The 17,732-nt window shown below is 33.8% G+C and overlaps 1 protein-coding gene across 6 annotated transcripts in view; it reads left to right on the top strand.

Annotated features, from left to right (window-relative positions):
• The window catches only part of LOC136031850 (ankyrin-2-like), a 350,415-nt gene that overhangs the window by 288,862 nt on the left and 43,821 nt on the right, over positions 1-17,732 (top strand). For all 6 annotated transcript variants that reach the window (XM_065711711.1, XM_065711710.1, XM_065711709.1 and 3 more), the window contains one exon: positions 15,235-15,550. In XM_065711711.1, coding sequence (XP_065567783.1) covers positions 15,235-15,550 — 316 coding nt within the window. The remainder of the gene's footprint in view (positions 1-15,234; positions 15,551-17,732) is intronic.

The raw sequence follows: 17,732 nt of genomic DNA, 5'->3' as shown, positions 1-17,732 counted from the left end.
GTACTCAGTGAGTTCAAAATAATAAAAAGAATTACTGGAAACGTTTTAATTCAAGAAAATCACTTACATTTTTTCAAATTATTTAATTGTGATTTTGATAATGATCTAACATACTTAAAAATAATGTTCAAACCCTAGAGTGTTAAGACTCAAATTTTAAATTTTGTTTTTTCATTAGCTTCGTCATTTAGCTTAAGTTCAGTAAAATAATAATACAAACGCTCTTCTAATTTTAGTTTTAAATAGTGATCTGATTTTTAGTGAGGGGCTTTTGATTTTGAATTATTTTTTGTTTCGTTTAATTTTGTTTCTATTTTGCTGAGGACTGCTATTGCGTATTTAGCAGAAATATTTATTTATATATTATTACGAATAGCGGTAAGCAACAATGCTTGTCGCAAAAACCCAAAAACCCAAAATCATAATACTAATCTAAAGTAAATTGGCAAAGACAAACTAAACAGCAAAAACTTCTAAATAACACGAAACTACACAACAAAAGCGTCTAAATAAAAAAGCGTATTTACTAATGCACTCTTAAAAATTCGAACACTCTCTGCCTCGATAACCTTATTATATGTATTCATATACATATTGGTTAACTTGTCAAGTTCCCATTTATTTGCGTTGTTTTGTTCATGTGCTAGTCCTTGCTTGGTCATTTTTGAAAAAAAATGGGAATATCTTCATAGAATTAAGGTGAGGGTTTATTTCGGAAACCTGTCTAATATGCTTAAAGTAGCAAGAAAATTAAACAAAAAAGTTTTTTATCTCCTGGACCGGTCAAATCTGTTCATACCTGAAAACCCTGGTTTTTAAGCTTTTTCCTTTTTTGTTTTAATTATGTGTTTTTAGGGCACTACCACATTTTTGGGAGTGTGTCACGTTGAACCGTGAAAATAAATACTGAGAAACAGGGGCGAATCTCCAGCATTTTTATTGGGGAAGGGGTTAGAGGGGTTCATATTCGGATAGTTAAGGGGCTTGGGCTGTATAATATTTTTTTTTGCAAATTATTGAGGAAGGGCAACGCCCCTCCTTGCCTCTCCCCCCGAGCGACGCCCCTGTGTAAAACTAATTAAATAATGTTAACCATGCTTTTTTATCCTTTAAAATCTAAGCATTATGTATCAACTGTTGATGAGGAATCAGCCGAAAAGGGGGGAAAAAATAATAACAATAGCGAATTACAAAACCAGCTAACTTTTCGTTATAGCCTATGGCAAAAAAACAGTCAAAATCTTTTTGGAACTAGCTCAAATATTAACTCCCCCAACTCTCTGAGCCTTTATTCATCTCCGCCTCGATCAAGTACTTTATTCGTGAATATTAAACGAAAACCTATTCGGAAACTGGTTTGTTACCCTCTTTAGGTTTGTTTGAAAAGTAATTGATACCCTATACCCTACTATGTACGTATCTGTAAATATTTTGAATGAAAGTCCCAATACCGACACGAATAACATCTCCTGAGAAATTCAGACTATTATATAAGCAAAATTATGTGCGCATAAAAAGCCACACTTTTTTTTTATGTGAAGTCTTGTTAAAAAAGAAAAATATTAAAAGATAGTAAAAAAAAGTACATAAGAATACTGTTTTTAATTTGGGAGTCGCGATCAAGTTTCTTAGAATGCTGGCTCCGCTGAGTTTTTTGAGGATTGTGCTCCAAAAATGCGGAAATGCATCGTTACGCAAATGAGAATTATGGATCACGTAACTACCCTGCCTTAGCAAGAGAGAGAGAGAGAGAGTAAAAATGTACGTTCGTCAAAGGTGTCAAACATACCGTTTGCCGGAAGTGCTCGTTTCTTTGCAATTTCTATGTTTTAAAATTAAGTAGCCTATGCATTTCTTTCATTTGGCTTCCATTGCTATGACTAGACAATAAAAGCTTTGCGTCCTTGCCTCGGAAACTTTCCGTGTCTTTTTCAATCGTCTTCGTCATATCCTTTTTCTTTCCTAGCAATCTCCTATGTTTATGACTATGGCTATGTAAATGAATATGACTATGTATAGCTATGTAAGGAGCAACATAAAACTTAAGGCGGGCATGAATTATTACGTATATGAGGGGGATTCGCCCCCTTGTCAATGCCTCGCTCTTAATGCTAAAGTTCGAATTTCTCTCCATTTGTTTAAGAATGACCCCTGAATAACAAAAGCTGTTTGATTAGAATAATTGTCTCCTTCGAAAGTACTAAAATAGTTTTAGCGTAAAGAGTGAGGTTTTGACGAGGGGGCGAACCCCCCTCACATACGTAATAATTTGTGTTCGATTTAAGTTTTAAGGTTTCCTTACTTTCAGTTAAAAAAAAAGTGTTTTTTTATTTATTTATTTAATTTCTACTCGTTTTTAAACAGGGCTGGGAAATCCGGTGCTGCTTCGTGGAAAATTCCCTTCCCTCATGAAAAATTCCTCCATGAAAAATTTTTCCACGAAACCCCCACCCTCTGACCCCCACCATAAAAATCCCCCTTAAAACGTCTGTATGCTTTCCAATAACTAATGCTAGCCTATAATATGTAAACAATGGCCAAAGATCCTAACTTGCAGCCCTTCCCCCGGGGATAGTGGGGGATTAAATAATCCTCAAAGACATAGTTATTAGATTTTTCGGTTATGCTGAACAAAATGGCTATCTCAAAACTTTGATCAGGTGAGTTTGGGAAAAAAGAGCTTTGGAGGGGGCCTAGTTGACCTCCAATTTTTGGGGGTCACTTAAAAAGGACACTAAAACTTTTAATCCCATTCGAATGAACGCTCTCGCGATGTTCTAGGACCTCTGGTTCGATACGATCACCTCTGGAAAAAAACAAAAAGAAACAAATAAACACGCATCCGTGATCTTTCTTCTGGCAAAAAATACGGAATTCCACGTTTTTGCAGATAGGAGCTTGAAATCTCTACAGTAGGGTTCTCTGATACGCTGAACCTGGTGGTATAATTTTCATTAAAAATATATGACAATATGACAGAGTTTATTCTTATCAATTGCCTTGGAATCTTTTTCTACAGCCATTTTGATCAAAGTTTTGCTCTAGTTTATATATCGACTCTTTTGTTTGTTGTCTTTAGATTCCTTTCTCCAATATAGTTTTTGTGTTAATGTCCAAATAGAAAAGAAAAAAGTATGGTGTTGTTAAAGACGTCAAAGCTATTGTTTTGCCCCATTGTTCTACTTCTTCTGTTATTTATGGCAACTAAATTGAGCTTTCCTTTCCTTTCTTTGACTAGCCTCCTTTAAGCACAAAAACAAGTCGTGCATTTTAGGGTAGCAGGGGAGAAAATGTATTTTTCAAAATCTGAGGGGGTGGTGGTGTAAATTTGCCGTTTTATTTCAGTTCCTTCAATAAAAATAGAAAAAAAAATACACTTCCTCTTCCCCAAAAAAGAAGAAAGAAGTGTTATCCAAAATCTAGAGGGAGGGGGCTAAAACATTTTGAAAATATTAATACTTAAATATTTATGAGAAAAGCTTGTCATCTTCTTCTGACGAGTTTCTTTTTCTTGATGAATTGTCGCAGATGTGTTGGACTTTCAACTTGATTAATTTTTTGCTCTGGCATACATCTATATTTATTTAGTTAAGTGGATATGACTTTCTATAGCGTCATGTCTAACATAGCACTTACAATAAGACATCAAACACAATAAGAAAAAAAAATGGCATGATTGAAAATGTCAGAGTTATCGTTTTTGTTGGCATTTCTGTGATTCGTAGCACTAATCATCCCATCGCCAGGGCACATTTAAGAGCAAGTAAATTTTCCTAACGAAATCGGGTTTATGGTGTTTTTATATTTATTTTACGAATATACATTTCCTAAATATTATATATATTATAATGTAATATTATTATATTATATATTTATATACTATATTATATTATTATATATATAATATTATATGAAATATTATAAACGAATGTTTGTTTCCAGTGTTTTTGGAAGGTTAGAAGTCTACATTCCAGTTTTGTTTTATCTTTCCAAGACAGGTGATTCACAAATTTTCTTTGTGCGCCCCCCAATAGACAGACGTTAAAACTTTTCCCTCCGATGGCAACGTCTCTATTTTTTTATTATCATTTTTTTTTAAGTTGCAGAATGCCACCCCTATCCACCGAACGGACTTTTATAACGGTTCTGACATTTAATAATGAATCCAAGTTTCTCCTGTCGTCAAATATTGACGCAGAATATCTCTTTTTATTCGTGAAGCACGGTTCGAAAAGCATTTTCTGAATATGATTTGAATTTGCAACGAACACACATGGCACCCATTTTACGCAAGCCTTTTCATATGGAATTCGTCATGAACAGTATAACTAGGGCTAGATTTAAATCTTTGGTGCCCCTAGACCCTAGTAATTTTTTCAGGCTCACAGAGATTTACGGGGAGATCCGTGAAAATTTGGGGATAGTGGAATTCCTGAACAGAAGGCAACTAATGAGTGATGAGCCAAAAGTAATGCAAGAGATAGGTGATACCGAGCTCTCCGCTGCCATTCTTGGGAGACACATGACAGTTTATAAGTGGCTACGGAATTCCTGTATTGTTTCAAAATAATTTTTCTGTGAATGGGTAGCGCAGCAGTAAAGTACACATCAGTCCAGTTTTTGTTAAGAAAAAAATCACTCAGTTCTTTTTTGTGCTCCTCAGTATTGAGCGCCTCTATGCCCGCACCTAGTGAACCTAAGCGTAAATCCTGGCCTGAGTATAGTCCTTTTGTTATTTTCATATAATTACTGCATTAGCAATTTGACCTATCTTCATACAACAATCTTCAAAGATAAAATTATGTAGTTTTTCTGCAATTTGGATATTATTGCATTTTCACATATCCTTCACCTGCATTATCTTGGATGCTTGGAGACAACCACATACTCCTTCAGTATGGAAATGAGGAAGAAGACTCACTCCAGACATGTAGAATTCTAGGATAAATTTTTGCCGGCCTTCAATCCTTTTTACTTACAGTTCTTAACTGCACGATGCTTGATTAATATGAAAAGGCCTATTTGATTTTTGCCATATCCAGTAATACAGGAAGTACGACCGATTCTACCGCCAATATCTGCCAACCTGAGAGAAAAAGAAATTGTTAGCAGCAGCTCCGTATGTGTGCGAGGTCGATACATTTTCAGACCCCGAGTCGAATTTTTTTTTTCGAAGCAACCTTTGACATTAATTCGTCGAAGAAAATCACAAGAATTTATTGTTTGAATCCTGGCATCGGTGGTTATTTGATTTGGAACGCGAGTTACTGGCGTGACCCCCATAAGCTTATCCAGTGTCGACCCAGCTATAACGGGGTACTGGTGAAATTTTTGGGAAGGTAAACAGGAAGGATGTGCGAAAGCACAGGATGGCTAACGCTCAGCCCCCATTGCACTTCCTGGTTGAAGGGCCACGAAAATGAGATCAGCACTGCCAGCAGGGATTGTTCAAGTTCATTCTCATATTCTTTGTCTTTTTCCTAGCTACAAAGAAACTTTTCACGTCTTTCACGAATTTTTGGGCTCTTCATCTGTATCAAACATGATTTAAATATTCCTATATTGTATGTTCCATTTTCTTTTATAATTTGCCATCTAGATTCCTTATTTTTTTCCATATAGTGGTAGCATTAATGTGTCAAAGACAAAGTGTAAAAACTGGAGAATCATTAAAGATGTCAAATAAATCTTTTTGTTGCATGTTTGATTCCCTTCGTGATTGATGGTGCTCAAATTGAGTGTAGTTTTCATTTCTTTCAAACTACAAAAGGAAGTCTTACCATCTCTTTATAAAGTTTTGGTTCCTTGATCAATTGTCTCATGTGTCTCGTCTGTGTCTAACTTGATTAAAGTTCTTTCCTTTCGTTGGGCACATTTTTCTGAAACTAAATCAGTGTATGAGGGGAAGAGGGAATTTTAGGGTCCTTAGCAATTGAGAAACGGGACAACTAAGCTAGAAGTTAACTTGAAAGGCAAGACAGAAGGAAATTGCCTTACTATTTGTATTTGAAGAATCTGATTTGTCGAGCTCAGAGATCAGTTTGAAATAAGTCCATAGAACAAATGACAGAGAAAATTCAAAAGCGAGATTTTTTTCTGATTTCGATGCATTGATCATCCACATTCTTAGGCTATAATAAATTAAAAAAAACAAGTTTTTTAACTGAAATTAAGGAGCAACATTAAAACTTAAAACAAACAGAAATTATTTCGTAAATGAGGGGGGATTGCCCCTACTCAACACCTCGCTCTTTACGCTAAAGTTTTTCTTAGTACTGTTAAAAAGAGCTTCTTATTGTTATAATTAAACGGACATTGTGTTTCAGGAGTCTTCTTAAAGAATTGAGACATGATTAAAACTTTAGCGTAAATAGCAAGAAGTTGAGGAGGAGTAACCTCCCTCGTATGCGTAATAATTTCTGCTCGTTTTAATTTTTGATTCTGCTCCTTATTTTCAGGTGAAAAAAATTTTTTAATTTAATTTTTGGTCGTTTTTAAAATAATTCCAGGAAATCTGACTACACCTCCACGGAAAAATCCCTCCTCCTCACAAATTTATTCTTTAGACAATTCAATCTTTGTGAAAATTAACCCGGATAATCTTGTAAATTAAAGACTTTTTCCCAGGGGCTTTGGGGGTCATGATATCTCCAAGGGCATTATTGTTCGACCTTCCAACTATGCTGAACAAAATGGCAATCTCAAAATTCTGATCGAATGTCTTTAAAAAAAGGGGAGTGGGAAGGGGCCTAGTTGCCCTCTGATTTATTTGATCATTTAATAGGTGGCGCTAGAACTTTAAGTTTCGATTCAAACGTCCCTTTTTCGATATTATAGGGGCACTGGATAGATACGGTCACCCCTAAAAAAAAAAAAACTAAAAAAAATAAACACGCATCCGTGATCTTTCTTCTGAAAAAAAAAAAAAAAAAAAAAACAACAACACAAAATTCCACATTTTTGCAGATGGGAGCTTGAAACCTCTACAGTTGGACTCTCTTTTATGCTGAATCTGATGGTGTCATTTTTAGTTGGATTCTATGACTTTTAAGGGATGTTCTCTCCTTTTTTCAAAAATCAGGCAAATTTTCTCAGGCGTAACCTTTGATGGGTAAAACTAAACTTAATAAAGCATGTATATTTAAAATCAGCATAGAAAGCCAATTTTAGTGATGTATCTATTGATATAAAAAATCTGTTTTTAGAGTTTCGGTTACTATTAACCCGGGTCGCTCCTTACTTACAGTTCCTTGCCACGAACTATTTAATTATAGAAAGTTAGCAGCACTTACCATCTGGAGGAGAAGACATCCAGCTTTTTTTCGAGTTAGTCCTTATCTGTTTGAGTATGGACAATGCTCTTAGGAACCACTCAAAGGAAATAGTTCAGTTCAATAAAGAATCGCTCATTCACCCTCAAATAAAAGACGTTGATGAATATTACCTAAATTCCTCCCAAAATATCAAGAAAAGTATAAGGGAGACGTCTCTAAATGAAAGACAAACAGCAAGGTTTGTCAAGTGCATTTAATATGGACTCGAGTTGATTTTAGTATTAAGCCTTATTTTTGGGAAATTTAAGGAAGTCGGGTGCATTGATGGTAACACCTCAAAAAGGGAAAACATGGGCTTCAGAGATTGGTTTCTGAAAGACCCGTTTGCCAAAAAATATGTTTTTGGTGAATTTTACTGCTGCCAGACAGCAGAAACAAGGAATTTATTCTGGGGTATGAGGAGCGGGGGATTGTTCAACAGACTTAAAGTACAGAAAGTTGGGTTTTTGGCAACTTCTAAATTTGTTTTATCACGAGACTGAAAATTTCGGGAATGGGTCTACAATCTAAATTCGGACCTGAAAACGTGTTTTACGGCTCTTTTTTACTCACCCCTTCCCTACTTTAGGACTTGACAGATTTTGTGAAAGAATGCCCTTTGTATAGATAAATTTCGAAAATAGAAATGTGTTTGATTTGGAGGCTGTTTTTTGGACTTAATGACTATGCAAGGTCCTTCCCAAGGCTGAGGCCAGATTCTAAGCCAAGTCTAAATTTTGTTTTTAAAGTTAATTCAAATAGGAACTTTAAGTAGAAGCTTGAAAATGTCTTCCCAGAATCTCATTTCCGCTGTAGATCCATCCCTGCAGGTTTTGTTCACTTCGGATAAAAATTCAGCCATAGTTTTGGGGTTTAAACATATTTCTGATAGTTTCAGTCATGTAATAGAGCAACTTTCAGAGTTAGCCAAAGGCCGAATTTCTTCATTTTTGCCCTTTACTAAATAGAAAAATAGATTTTTGATACCTCTTGGTACCAATGAAGCCATATAGTATATATATATATATATATATATATATATATATATATATATATATATATATATATATATATATATATATATATATATATCAAAAGTAAACGTGGTAACAAAATATAGCTGAAAAGGTAAAAATGCCTCATCCCACTTGCTCACCGGCCCCCTCCCCTAAATAAAAATCCTAGCATAGTAAATGCTATTTGAAGTAATTTTTGCCCTTTACTAAACAGAAAAATAGATTTTTAATGCCTCTTGGTACCAATGAAGCCATATACATTAAGAATGTTTCTAACTTGAATCTAGACCTATCGTTCTCTACTATTTTGCTGAGAGCAATTTTCCGTGTTTCTTTCTTTCTTTTTTTTTTTATTGTTGTATCTGTTAATTTGGTTAAATAAATACATAGTATAGACTAGTTCTTTTTTGTTGTCTTCAAAAATGAAAATTTCAGTACATCAGAAGTCAATACAATTAAATTTGTTGTCATTGTTCCCCTAGTCTTGTCTATATTCCGTTTAAGAATCAAGTTGATATATGAAAAATCATTTTTTAATTTTTTGTGTCACGAATCAATGCAGTTTTTTTTATATAATTTTCTTTTCTTTTCAAACTTTTTGTCCTCGTTAAGTTTCTTTGTCCGTCGTTATCCCATGTTCGGTTGTAAGTTTCAAACCATCTGGAAAATTTTGCCCCCTTTTCAGCCCCATTTTCAGGAGAACTAATTTTTATTTGTATTAGAGTTATCTTGGCCCAAGCTATTCAGGTTATAAGTTTCAAGCTGATCAGAAAAAATAGGCTCTTTTTGGGCAGAACTTTTGTGGGGCAAAAGCCTCTAAACTATAATTTTTTAACATACATTAGGGTTTCTTTGGCCATGCGATTTACGGTAGTAAGTATCAAGATGCTCAAAAAAAATGAGGCTCTTGGTCGTTTTTCAGGCTCCATTTTCAAGTGAACAGATCCATTTTTCAATTTTTGTTTGTGAAGATGTATTCCAAGGACTTATAAATACAAGTTTCAATATGATCACAAAAAGATTGTCCATTTTCAGGCCCTGTTCTTGGGCGACCCTACCCCACATCTATCTTTTCGTGCAATAGGGTTTCTTTGTTCTAAAAACTCACGAATGGAAGTTTCAAACCTTTCGGACAGTACAATTGTTCGGTCTTTTTTGGGTCAGATCTTCGGGGCGACTATTTGTTCTTTCAATTGTCCTATAAGCGGTTGCAGAGTAATTAATTAAAAACTTTCTACGCAGAAATAAAAAGAAATCAAAAATATATGATTGTACATTAGCATTCTTAAAAGTCATTGTTTTAAAACCTTTTCAAATAGAGTTTTTTTAAGAATAAAAAAAGAAAATGTTGAAAATTACATCTTATATCTTTCTGTAGTTCATGACATTTGAGGGGAAAAAAAAACTAAAAATAGTCCAAACGAGAGACCTAACTATCGTCTATCTCTTTTTTCTTCCATCTTTAATCATGAAGAAAGCGTTTTTATGGTACTAAAGAAAAAAGATGATGTCGGCTGCTGAACCAAATAATTTGTGAACAATGCTAAATTTCCCATATCAAAGTTCCTGGGGAAAAGTAAGCTTTCCATGACGTCTTTCTGAAATGAGTTTTATACAAAGCAGAATATTTTTCTCCAAGGATATGTGCTCTTAGATACCGATGATTCTATTTCATTATGTTGCTTGTCATTGATGTGTAAGAAGAAGGAAAAAGCTGGCTTTCAAAGTGTAAAAGACGTGTCTCAATTGTTCTATCTTCTAAATGTTAATGGTCAATCGGCCATATTTCGATATCGAAAAGTCACTTGTCAGTTAAAAATAATTTTAAATTCCTATGAAAATCAGGTTTATATTAAGTGGGTGTGGAAGGTGAATTTATTTAGATGCTCATTGTCCGTCAAATTTTCGAGAATGTGTTTTTGCACTTACCTCGACAACCCAAATGCTGCATTTTATTTTGTAATCGACAGTTTATTGACGTTTCTAATAGAAGATGGCTTATGTTTATTTTTTAGTTCTTTTTTTTACTTCAACCTTTTCAAAATTAATGTTAACAGAGTATCATATCAATGAGATGTGCTTTCTATTTCAAAATCCCAAAAGGTGCCCCGCACTATGAAGATTCACATCTTCAACCATATAGTTTGTGAAAAATACCAAATATCGGACATCAGGGTTCTGGTGGACGCTAGTTCTTCTGTTACTTCTTTCTGAAATAGGCTTGAACCAAAGTGAAATAGATTTCTCTGAATATGTAGCTCTGATAACCCACGATAGATGGTTTACTCAGTCTCAGCCCCGAGAGGGGGTATTTTTTTAACCCTAGCTGCATTACTTTTATTACAATTTGTGTGTACGTTTTCCCAATTTTTGAATTGATTTAGCTGTATTAATTATCGATGGATTTGGTAATAGCCTACTAAACCTCAACACACGAAGCTTTCTTACTAGACTTGTAAGACTGCTTACTAGACTGGATTTTTCGTTTTTTTTTTCAATTTTTTTTTCAATGAAAAAACTAAATCAATCATTTTTCCAAATCTAGTTGGAAATTTCTCCACCTACCTCCCTTCCAATTGACACCATCGTATATTTTATATCCTCAGTGGGCTGGAAATATGAAAAATGGAATTCAGATGTAACTTGCGTGTTTATGGGAGCCTAAGCGACTTTTATTAAAATCATATTGTAAAAAAAAAAAAACAACAAAATAAGGTATTTTTTTGGATATAATTGGAAGGAATACAATGTCTTTGGTATGTTATATGATTTAAGCATTTTTTAATCTTAAACTGCTTGTGTTAGTATCGCTACCTTTTTTATAGGACTCAGTATTATTTTAACAACATCTCCAATCTACATGAATTCTACCAGCTCAGGATTTCAGTCCAGTTACGAGCTCAGCATTTCTGCCTATCTTGCAGAAACTAGGGACAGAGTTTTAATGTTTTCAATTTTAATGATTGCCATGGTTGTCAATCAAATGCTATGTTTCATTATAATAATTTCAAGGAAGCTACAAATAAGGTTTTTTGGGAGATCTTGGAAGTTGGTGAACCTTAGTCTTAACTAAGTTTAGATCTAACGAACTTCCATTTTGGCTAGAGTGCCAGTAAACAGTCGTTGCTAAAGTGATTGGATCCAGCTGAATCCCAAACACCGTTTGCCAATTTTGATACTAATTCTGGAGTTAGTAAAATGTCATTATTTTATTACAAAATTAAACAAATAAAAATATAGAAAAACGGGTATAGTATTTTAAATAAGACAGTGGGCAAAAAACGAATTTTTAATAATGAAAAAAATCCCAAAAATTTTGGTTATATAGAATCTTATATCAATAGGAGATATATATATATATATATATATATATATATATATATATATATATATATATATATATATATATATATATATATATATATATATTAGAAAAAAGATAGCGTAAACCAAACAAAAAAAAGCAAAGGAAACACGCCAGTGCTATACAAAAAATGAAGAGATTAATCGAAAAATAAAAAATTGAATGAATTCAATTTTATGGTAATATTTATCTATTTAAGTAATATTATAAAGTACGTTTTAAGTAATAAAATTAAGTAATATTTTGCTTAAATATTGTAATATTTACGTAATATTTAATTTTATAGTAAATTTAATTTATAACGGACTTAGGGTTCGGAGTTTGACTAACATCATATTGGAAGCATAGAAAATACTTTTATGAAACTATATAAGTTTAAATTATGACATTTAAGAACGGTACCTTCGATGAACACTTATGCATTTTACAATCTTGGAATGTTTTAAAGTTTTTATTGAACTACCAATATCAATTCATCTGAAATTGTAGTTACGTTATAAATAGCCCTTGTAACTTGTAGTTCTGCTAGATTCCAGCTATTTTATTTATTTTATCTTTTGTTATTGATTTTATGTTTCTGGATATCTCCCTTTCAATTTTCTTGGAATGATAAAAATTGTTTTGCTCCTTTCTTGGTATCAAAAGAATCGTTCTGAGAACAGAAGCCTTTCTTTCTAAAAGCTATCACGCAGAAAAAAAGAAAAACACAAAAAAAACTTGGTAATAAGGTATTGGCAAGGAATGACTCAACCATTTTAGTGAAATCAGAAGTGAGAAATGCTAAAATCAAAGACAATGAATAGAAAATGTAACGAAGTTCCTTGTCTACTACCTAAGACAGTGTTAAGGGGGAAAATTTCCAAAGTAGGTGAATTTTATAGGAAGTAGGAGTAAATATAGAAAAAAATCGCAAAAATATTTAGGTTTGAGGGAGATAGTATGACTTTGAAGACCCCTTTCCCAGCGGACTTGCCTGTCTTGCGCTACTAAATTATGTATCTTAGGAATCTCTTGCGCAATATATACCATATGTCTTCCATATGTTTTTAGTCTTAGCATTTAGGTATCTTCCCAGGAACCTTAAACATACAAGGAACCTGGTTGAGAAAAATCTAACTAAATCAGTCGATTAACCCCTGGTTCTTTACCAAATTTATTCATTTCTTGTTTCTGGAATCTGGACATATGACTCTATTGTATGGTTGCCATATGTCCTGGTACACCCAGAAATACCACCAGTTTGAAAGTTCTATGTGGGTTCGGTTGTCGTGGTTGGATTACAAGATGTTCCGGTATTTCGATTACACCATTTAAAGCGGGAACAGTGTAGACCGGCAAGGAAGTTCGGTGTGGCTAGCTCTGCCGTCCGCACGTCGGCCTGCCGCTCATTACTGCCAGCTAGTCAGTCACATGTAATATGCTTTATTTGTTGTGCGTAAATTGATAATATGAATCGATGGTGTCTGATGGGAACAGGGAATGGGAAAGAATGGAAAAGGTAGTTTAAAATGAGAAAGCGCAAGTGACATTTTTCAAATGATTACACAAAACAGTGGTCGTTTATAAAGAAAGGCAGATTGGAATCCGAAGGGCTTTGCACAATATGTAGTTTGTTAGTTTCTGCGAGTGATAGTGCTAATATTTCGGAACACAAAGACGATACTTTCAATTGACATAATCCTAATATATCAATAACTTGTACTTCACGAGATATTTATCAGATATGGTGAGAGAAAACACCACAGAAGATACTAGAGTGCGTGTAGCAGAATCAGCAACGACTTGCAAAGCTGTTAATTACCATCAGACTTTTAATTTGTGGGACTGCAATATTAAATTAAACGCTACCCTTTATCTGGATTCAAGAATTGCCGTAAAACAGTCAGCTGCATATACCAAAGCTACGGACTTAAGATTGACTACGGACTACGGACAAAGCAAGGACTTGAGAAAATTCAATATTACGGAATTCTGACCGATGCAAGTAATCTTAACACTGAAAAGTTGTTTCCCCTTCTTATTCAGTTTTTCTCGGAATAAATCAATTCAATTCAAAGGTCAGTATAGAAAAAATATTTAAAGAAGCAGATATTGCTTAAGTTACTTGGGGGGTAGACAATGCTACGGCTGAAACAAGTTGGAAGGTATCTTTGGCTAGACATTAAAACTGAGAATGATGAGTACAGAGAAGACACAGAAGGTACTTCAGCTCTCAGGTTTGATGGGAGAGTAAAAGATTCCGAGCAAGGTTGGAACAGAGGGTATTTGAGGCAATGCTTATCCGTGAAGCTAATTGATTTAGATCCCCATAGAAATTATTCATGGGACAGAAAGATAGACACTAAAAACAGAAGAGGAGGGTTTGCAATCCATTTTCACTAACGGTTCTTGAGGATAACTTTGAGAACAAAACTTAGCGAGGTGGTACCAAACATGCGGTTCCTTCTGAATGAGGCGATTCATCCCGCTCAGTGTAATTATCATGGAAGAATGGTGTATGTGATTTGGGTCTGTACTCTGGATGAACGAAGACCGTAAATCTTCGATAGCTCTGCTGACTTAAATATGTTTTTTACTTACACAATTTTAAAATATGTTTCTTGTATGATATTTAAGTACATCCGGATCATATATTTCATGCGTCCACACTGAAGCATTTCTCATCCTGTCTTGTGTTTATTGTTCAACTGGAGCTCTCAAAGATTCTTTGATGAAACACAAACAAAATAGGAATGGCGAAATGTTTTATCCCCCTACTTTTTTTTTATCTGAAGTTGGTATCATAAAGAGTCTTTGAAACTAAGAAAATTCACTCCTGCAAATAATAAAAACTAAAGAAAAGGGCTTCCTTGTGTTTGCATAAGTAATCAGATAACAGATTAAATGGGAGTTGAAGTAAACTGACACCTCCAAAAAATATAAACGTATATCTCAAGCTGATAAGGACTATTGTTTTTCTTTTGTTAATTTAAACAAGTACGCTTCGGCTTGTCTTTCAATTAAGGATTAAGTACTAACTTCAATTAAGGTAATGATTCTCTAATGCCATTAATGTGTTTGTAGTTGGCGAAACTTGAATGAAAGAAAATGTGAAGACTAAGAAGTAAAATTGAAAAATATTTGTTTATACGAATAATATTTCAACATCATTTCATACGTTGCTCTTTACTAGAACATCATAAGAGTAGTGCAAATCGTGTAGATCGTCCATATATTACTAAGATAAATGATAAGGTGAGACTTCTTTTCTCACCTTATATTAATATCCTAATTCTATTTAATATTGCTGTGATTTGGGTTTAGAATTTACTTTTTTCATTCCTTTTCATCATGTCTTGCTTTTGAAAAAGATTGTGGGCAAAATTTTTTCTGCCTCTGGTAAAAAAAAAAGAAAAACAAAATGAGGGACTATGTGATAAAAATATACTGGTAAATGGAATAGAATTTAAAATAAATTCTTTAGCTATACTGTATTTTCATAGGTAGACTATAGAAGGCATAGAAGTTGATAAACCTAACGTACAAACGTTTTTTTTTTCAGGAATCAGAATCTATTGAAGATGTTCGAACAGAGAAAGATGATCAAATCTTTTGTGAAAATCTAAGAATGAAGAAACCTGAAGAATCTCAAGAATCAGTGTACGAGCGAGAAGAACAGAAATATGTTGGGGAAGAAAAAGATATAATTGTTGATCAGGTACAAAAACAGATATCGGGAATAATTCTGGATGCGGCAAACATTGTTAAGGATAGAATGAACAAGTCTCTAGAAGCAACCAAAGCTGACTTTGAATATCTTAGTGACGATGACAAAGAAAACAAGGTCAAAGCCGAAGAGCGATGCTTCAGTTCAGTCAGTGAGTTTCATTTTTGTTTCTTAATTTTTAAATACTACATTTATTCACTAATCAGTAAAACCCTAATCTAATTATCTTAAATGTGTAAATATATTAGTGTTGGTTAATTCAGCTGCCGCTCTAAATCGATATATCTCCAATAATCGAAGGTCTAGAATAAAAAAAAAAGTAAAATCAAAATTGAAATTCAAAGTAAAACAAGGAATTGACAAAGCGCGAGTGTTGAGTAGTTAAAATGAAAGTCTAAATGAACATAACTCAAATATTCGACTGCATAGAATTGAAATTGAAATTTGTAGTTCCGTAGTGAATGGAAACGACAAATTGTAGTGCCTCTTTAATAAAATTAGATTTTCTTCTATGATTTCTTATTGTGCCTTTGAATGTTAGCCTTAGTAATCTGTCAAGATTGCTATGTGTTAATGAGCTTGAAGAGAGTAAACAAGCCATACTGAGCTTTGAGCCAGACTGCAGACAAGCAGTCAATTTTTTCAACTGATTTTTTCTTGCTATGCCTACCATTTACGGTATCCCAATTTTTCTTATTTTCTTCGTAAACGAGAATATACTGGGAGACATATTAATGAGGAGAATCCATGAGATACTGTCTTCCAATAGTGGATTTCGGAAGAGGGGGAGGGTGGCTGCCTGGCTGGATGGTTTCTGAAATTTGGGCTATTTTTTTAACATATTCATATTGATGTTAGCGAAAATTAGTAAAAATTCACCTGAATGGAGGTCACAGAATTTGATTCTTGCATTGAGTGTAGCCATTCGTATCCCTAGACTTACCCCCTGCTTAATTTACTATTTTTAAATATTATCTTTGAAGTTCTTCCTTTTGACAACTATTTATAATTATTATAATAAAATAATATTGTTTAAATACATCCTTTTGACAGCTTCTCAACCATTCAGAGGTGACCTGCTGTTTTTTAGCCCCAGATGGATGGCTAAAAATTAAAATTTATGGCAATCCCTTTGCTGACAAATCCATAAGATACTTACACATATATGCAGGTTTACATAAGTAAAACCTATCATAATGCCTATTTAGCTACTCCTGCCTGCACCTCTCAGCTGTCACTCGTTAATACTTCGATTAAAAAAATTTAAAGACTGTTTTTTGATTTTGTTGTTGTTTTTAAATAATGTTGCTTCTCGACCCATCTAATGTGTGTACTCAGTAATACAGTGCGAAGAGAGAATTTGAAATGTTTAGTTTATCACTTTAGCTCATATTAGTAATAGAGCCTGTTGGAAGACAACCATAAAAAAATAAAAACAACAGCGTGTGTGAAGGCCATAAAAAATATTTGGTCCTCATACCCGAAACACAAATTTGAAGTCCCTTTATCCCCTCTCCAAAAAATTATTTTCCAGAACTTTTAAACTTGAACCCCCTGCCTCGATACAAAGCAGAACAGACTTGCCAAAACTACCTGTAAATTTATTCCATTTTTAATAGAGCCTATTGACTATAAGGAGAATTATGCTTAATAATACGCTTCAGATTCCCTTTGCATGTCATCTTTCAATTGATTAAATAAATAAAAAACAAGTTTTTTTAACTGAACGTAAGGAGCGACATTAAAACTTAAAACGAACAGAAATTACTCCGTATATGAAAGGGTCTGTTCCCTCCTCAACGCCCCGCTCTTTACGCTAAAGTTTGACTCTTTCTCTCAACTCTACTTTTTAAAACAGTAAAAACCCCTTTTAAGGGGTGTTTCCCCGTATTTTCTAAAATAAGGCAAATTTTCTCAGACTCTTAACTTTTGACGGGTTAGATTATACTTGATGAAACTTATATATTTAAAACCAGCATTAAAATGCGATTCTTATGATGTACCTATTAGTATCGAAATTCCGTTTTTTTTTTTTTTTTTTTTGGTTACTATTGAGCCGGATCGCTCCTTACTACAGTTCGTTACCACTAACTGTTTGATTAGGAACTGAAGATTAGTGATTGGCTGGGAGTCGCTGATGTAACCAATTTTATAGGTGTATGATTGCTACTGTTGGATTGGTGTCGAGCTAGATCGAACTATCGACAGTCAAAACACAACGGAAAAAAGTTTCAAAGAAAAAGCAATGCTCAGTTTGATTCCACTAAGGAACAAAATAGACTTCTTTTTATGCTCAAGAATTCAATCTCGTTGTTCTATTAGTATATTTTATG

Source organism: Artemia franciscana, chromosome 10, assembly GCF_032884065.1.
Source record: "Artemia franciscana chromosome 10, ASM3288406v1, whole genome shotgun sequence".
NCBI lineage: Eukaryota > Metazoa > Arthropoda > Branchiopoda > Anostraca > Artemiidae > Artemia > Artemia franciscana.
Note: the sequence above shows the minus strand (reverse complement) of the source record. Positions and strands in the feature narration are given on the sequence as shown.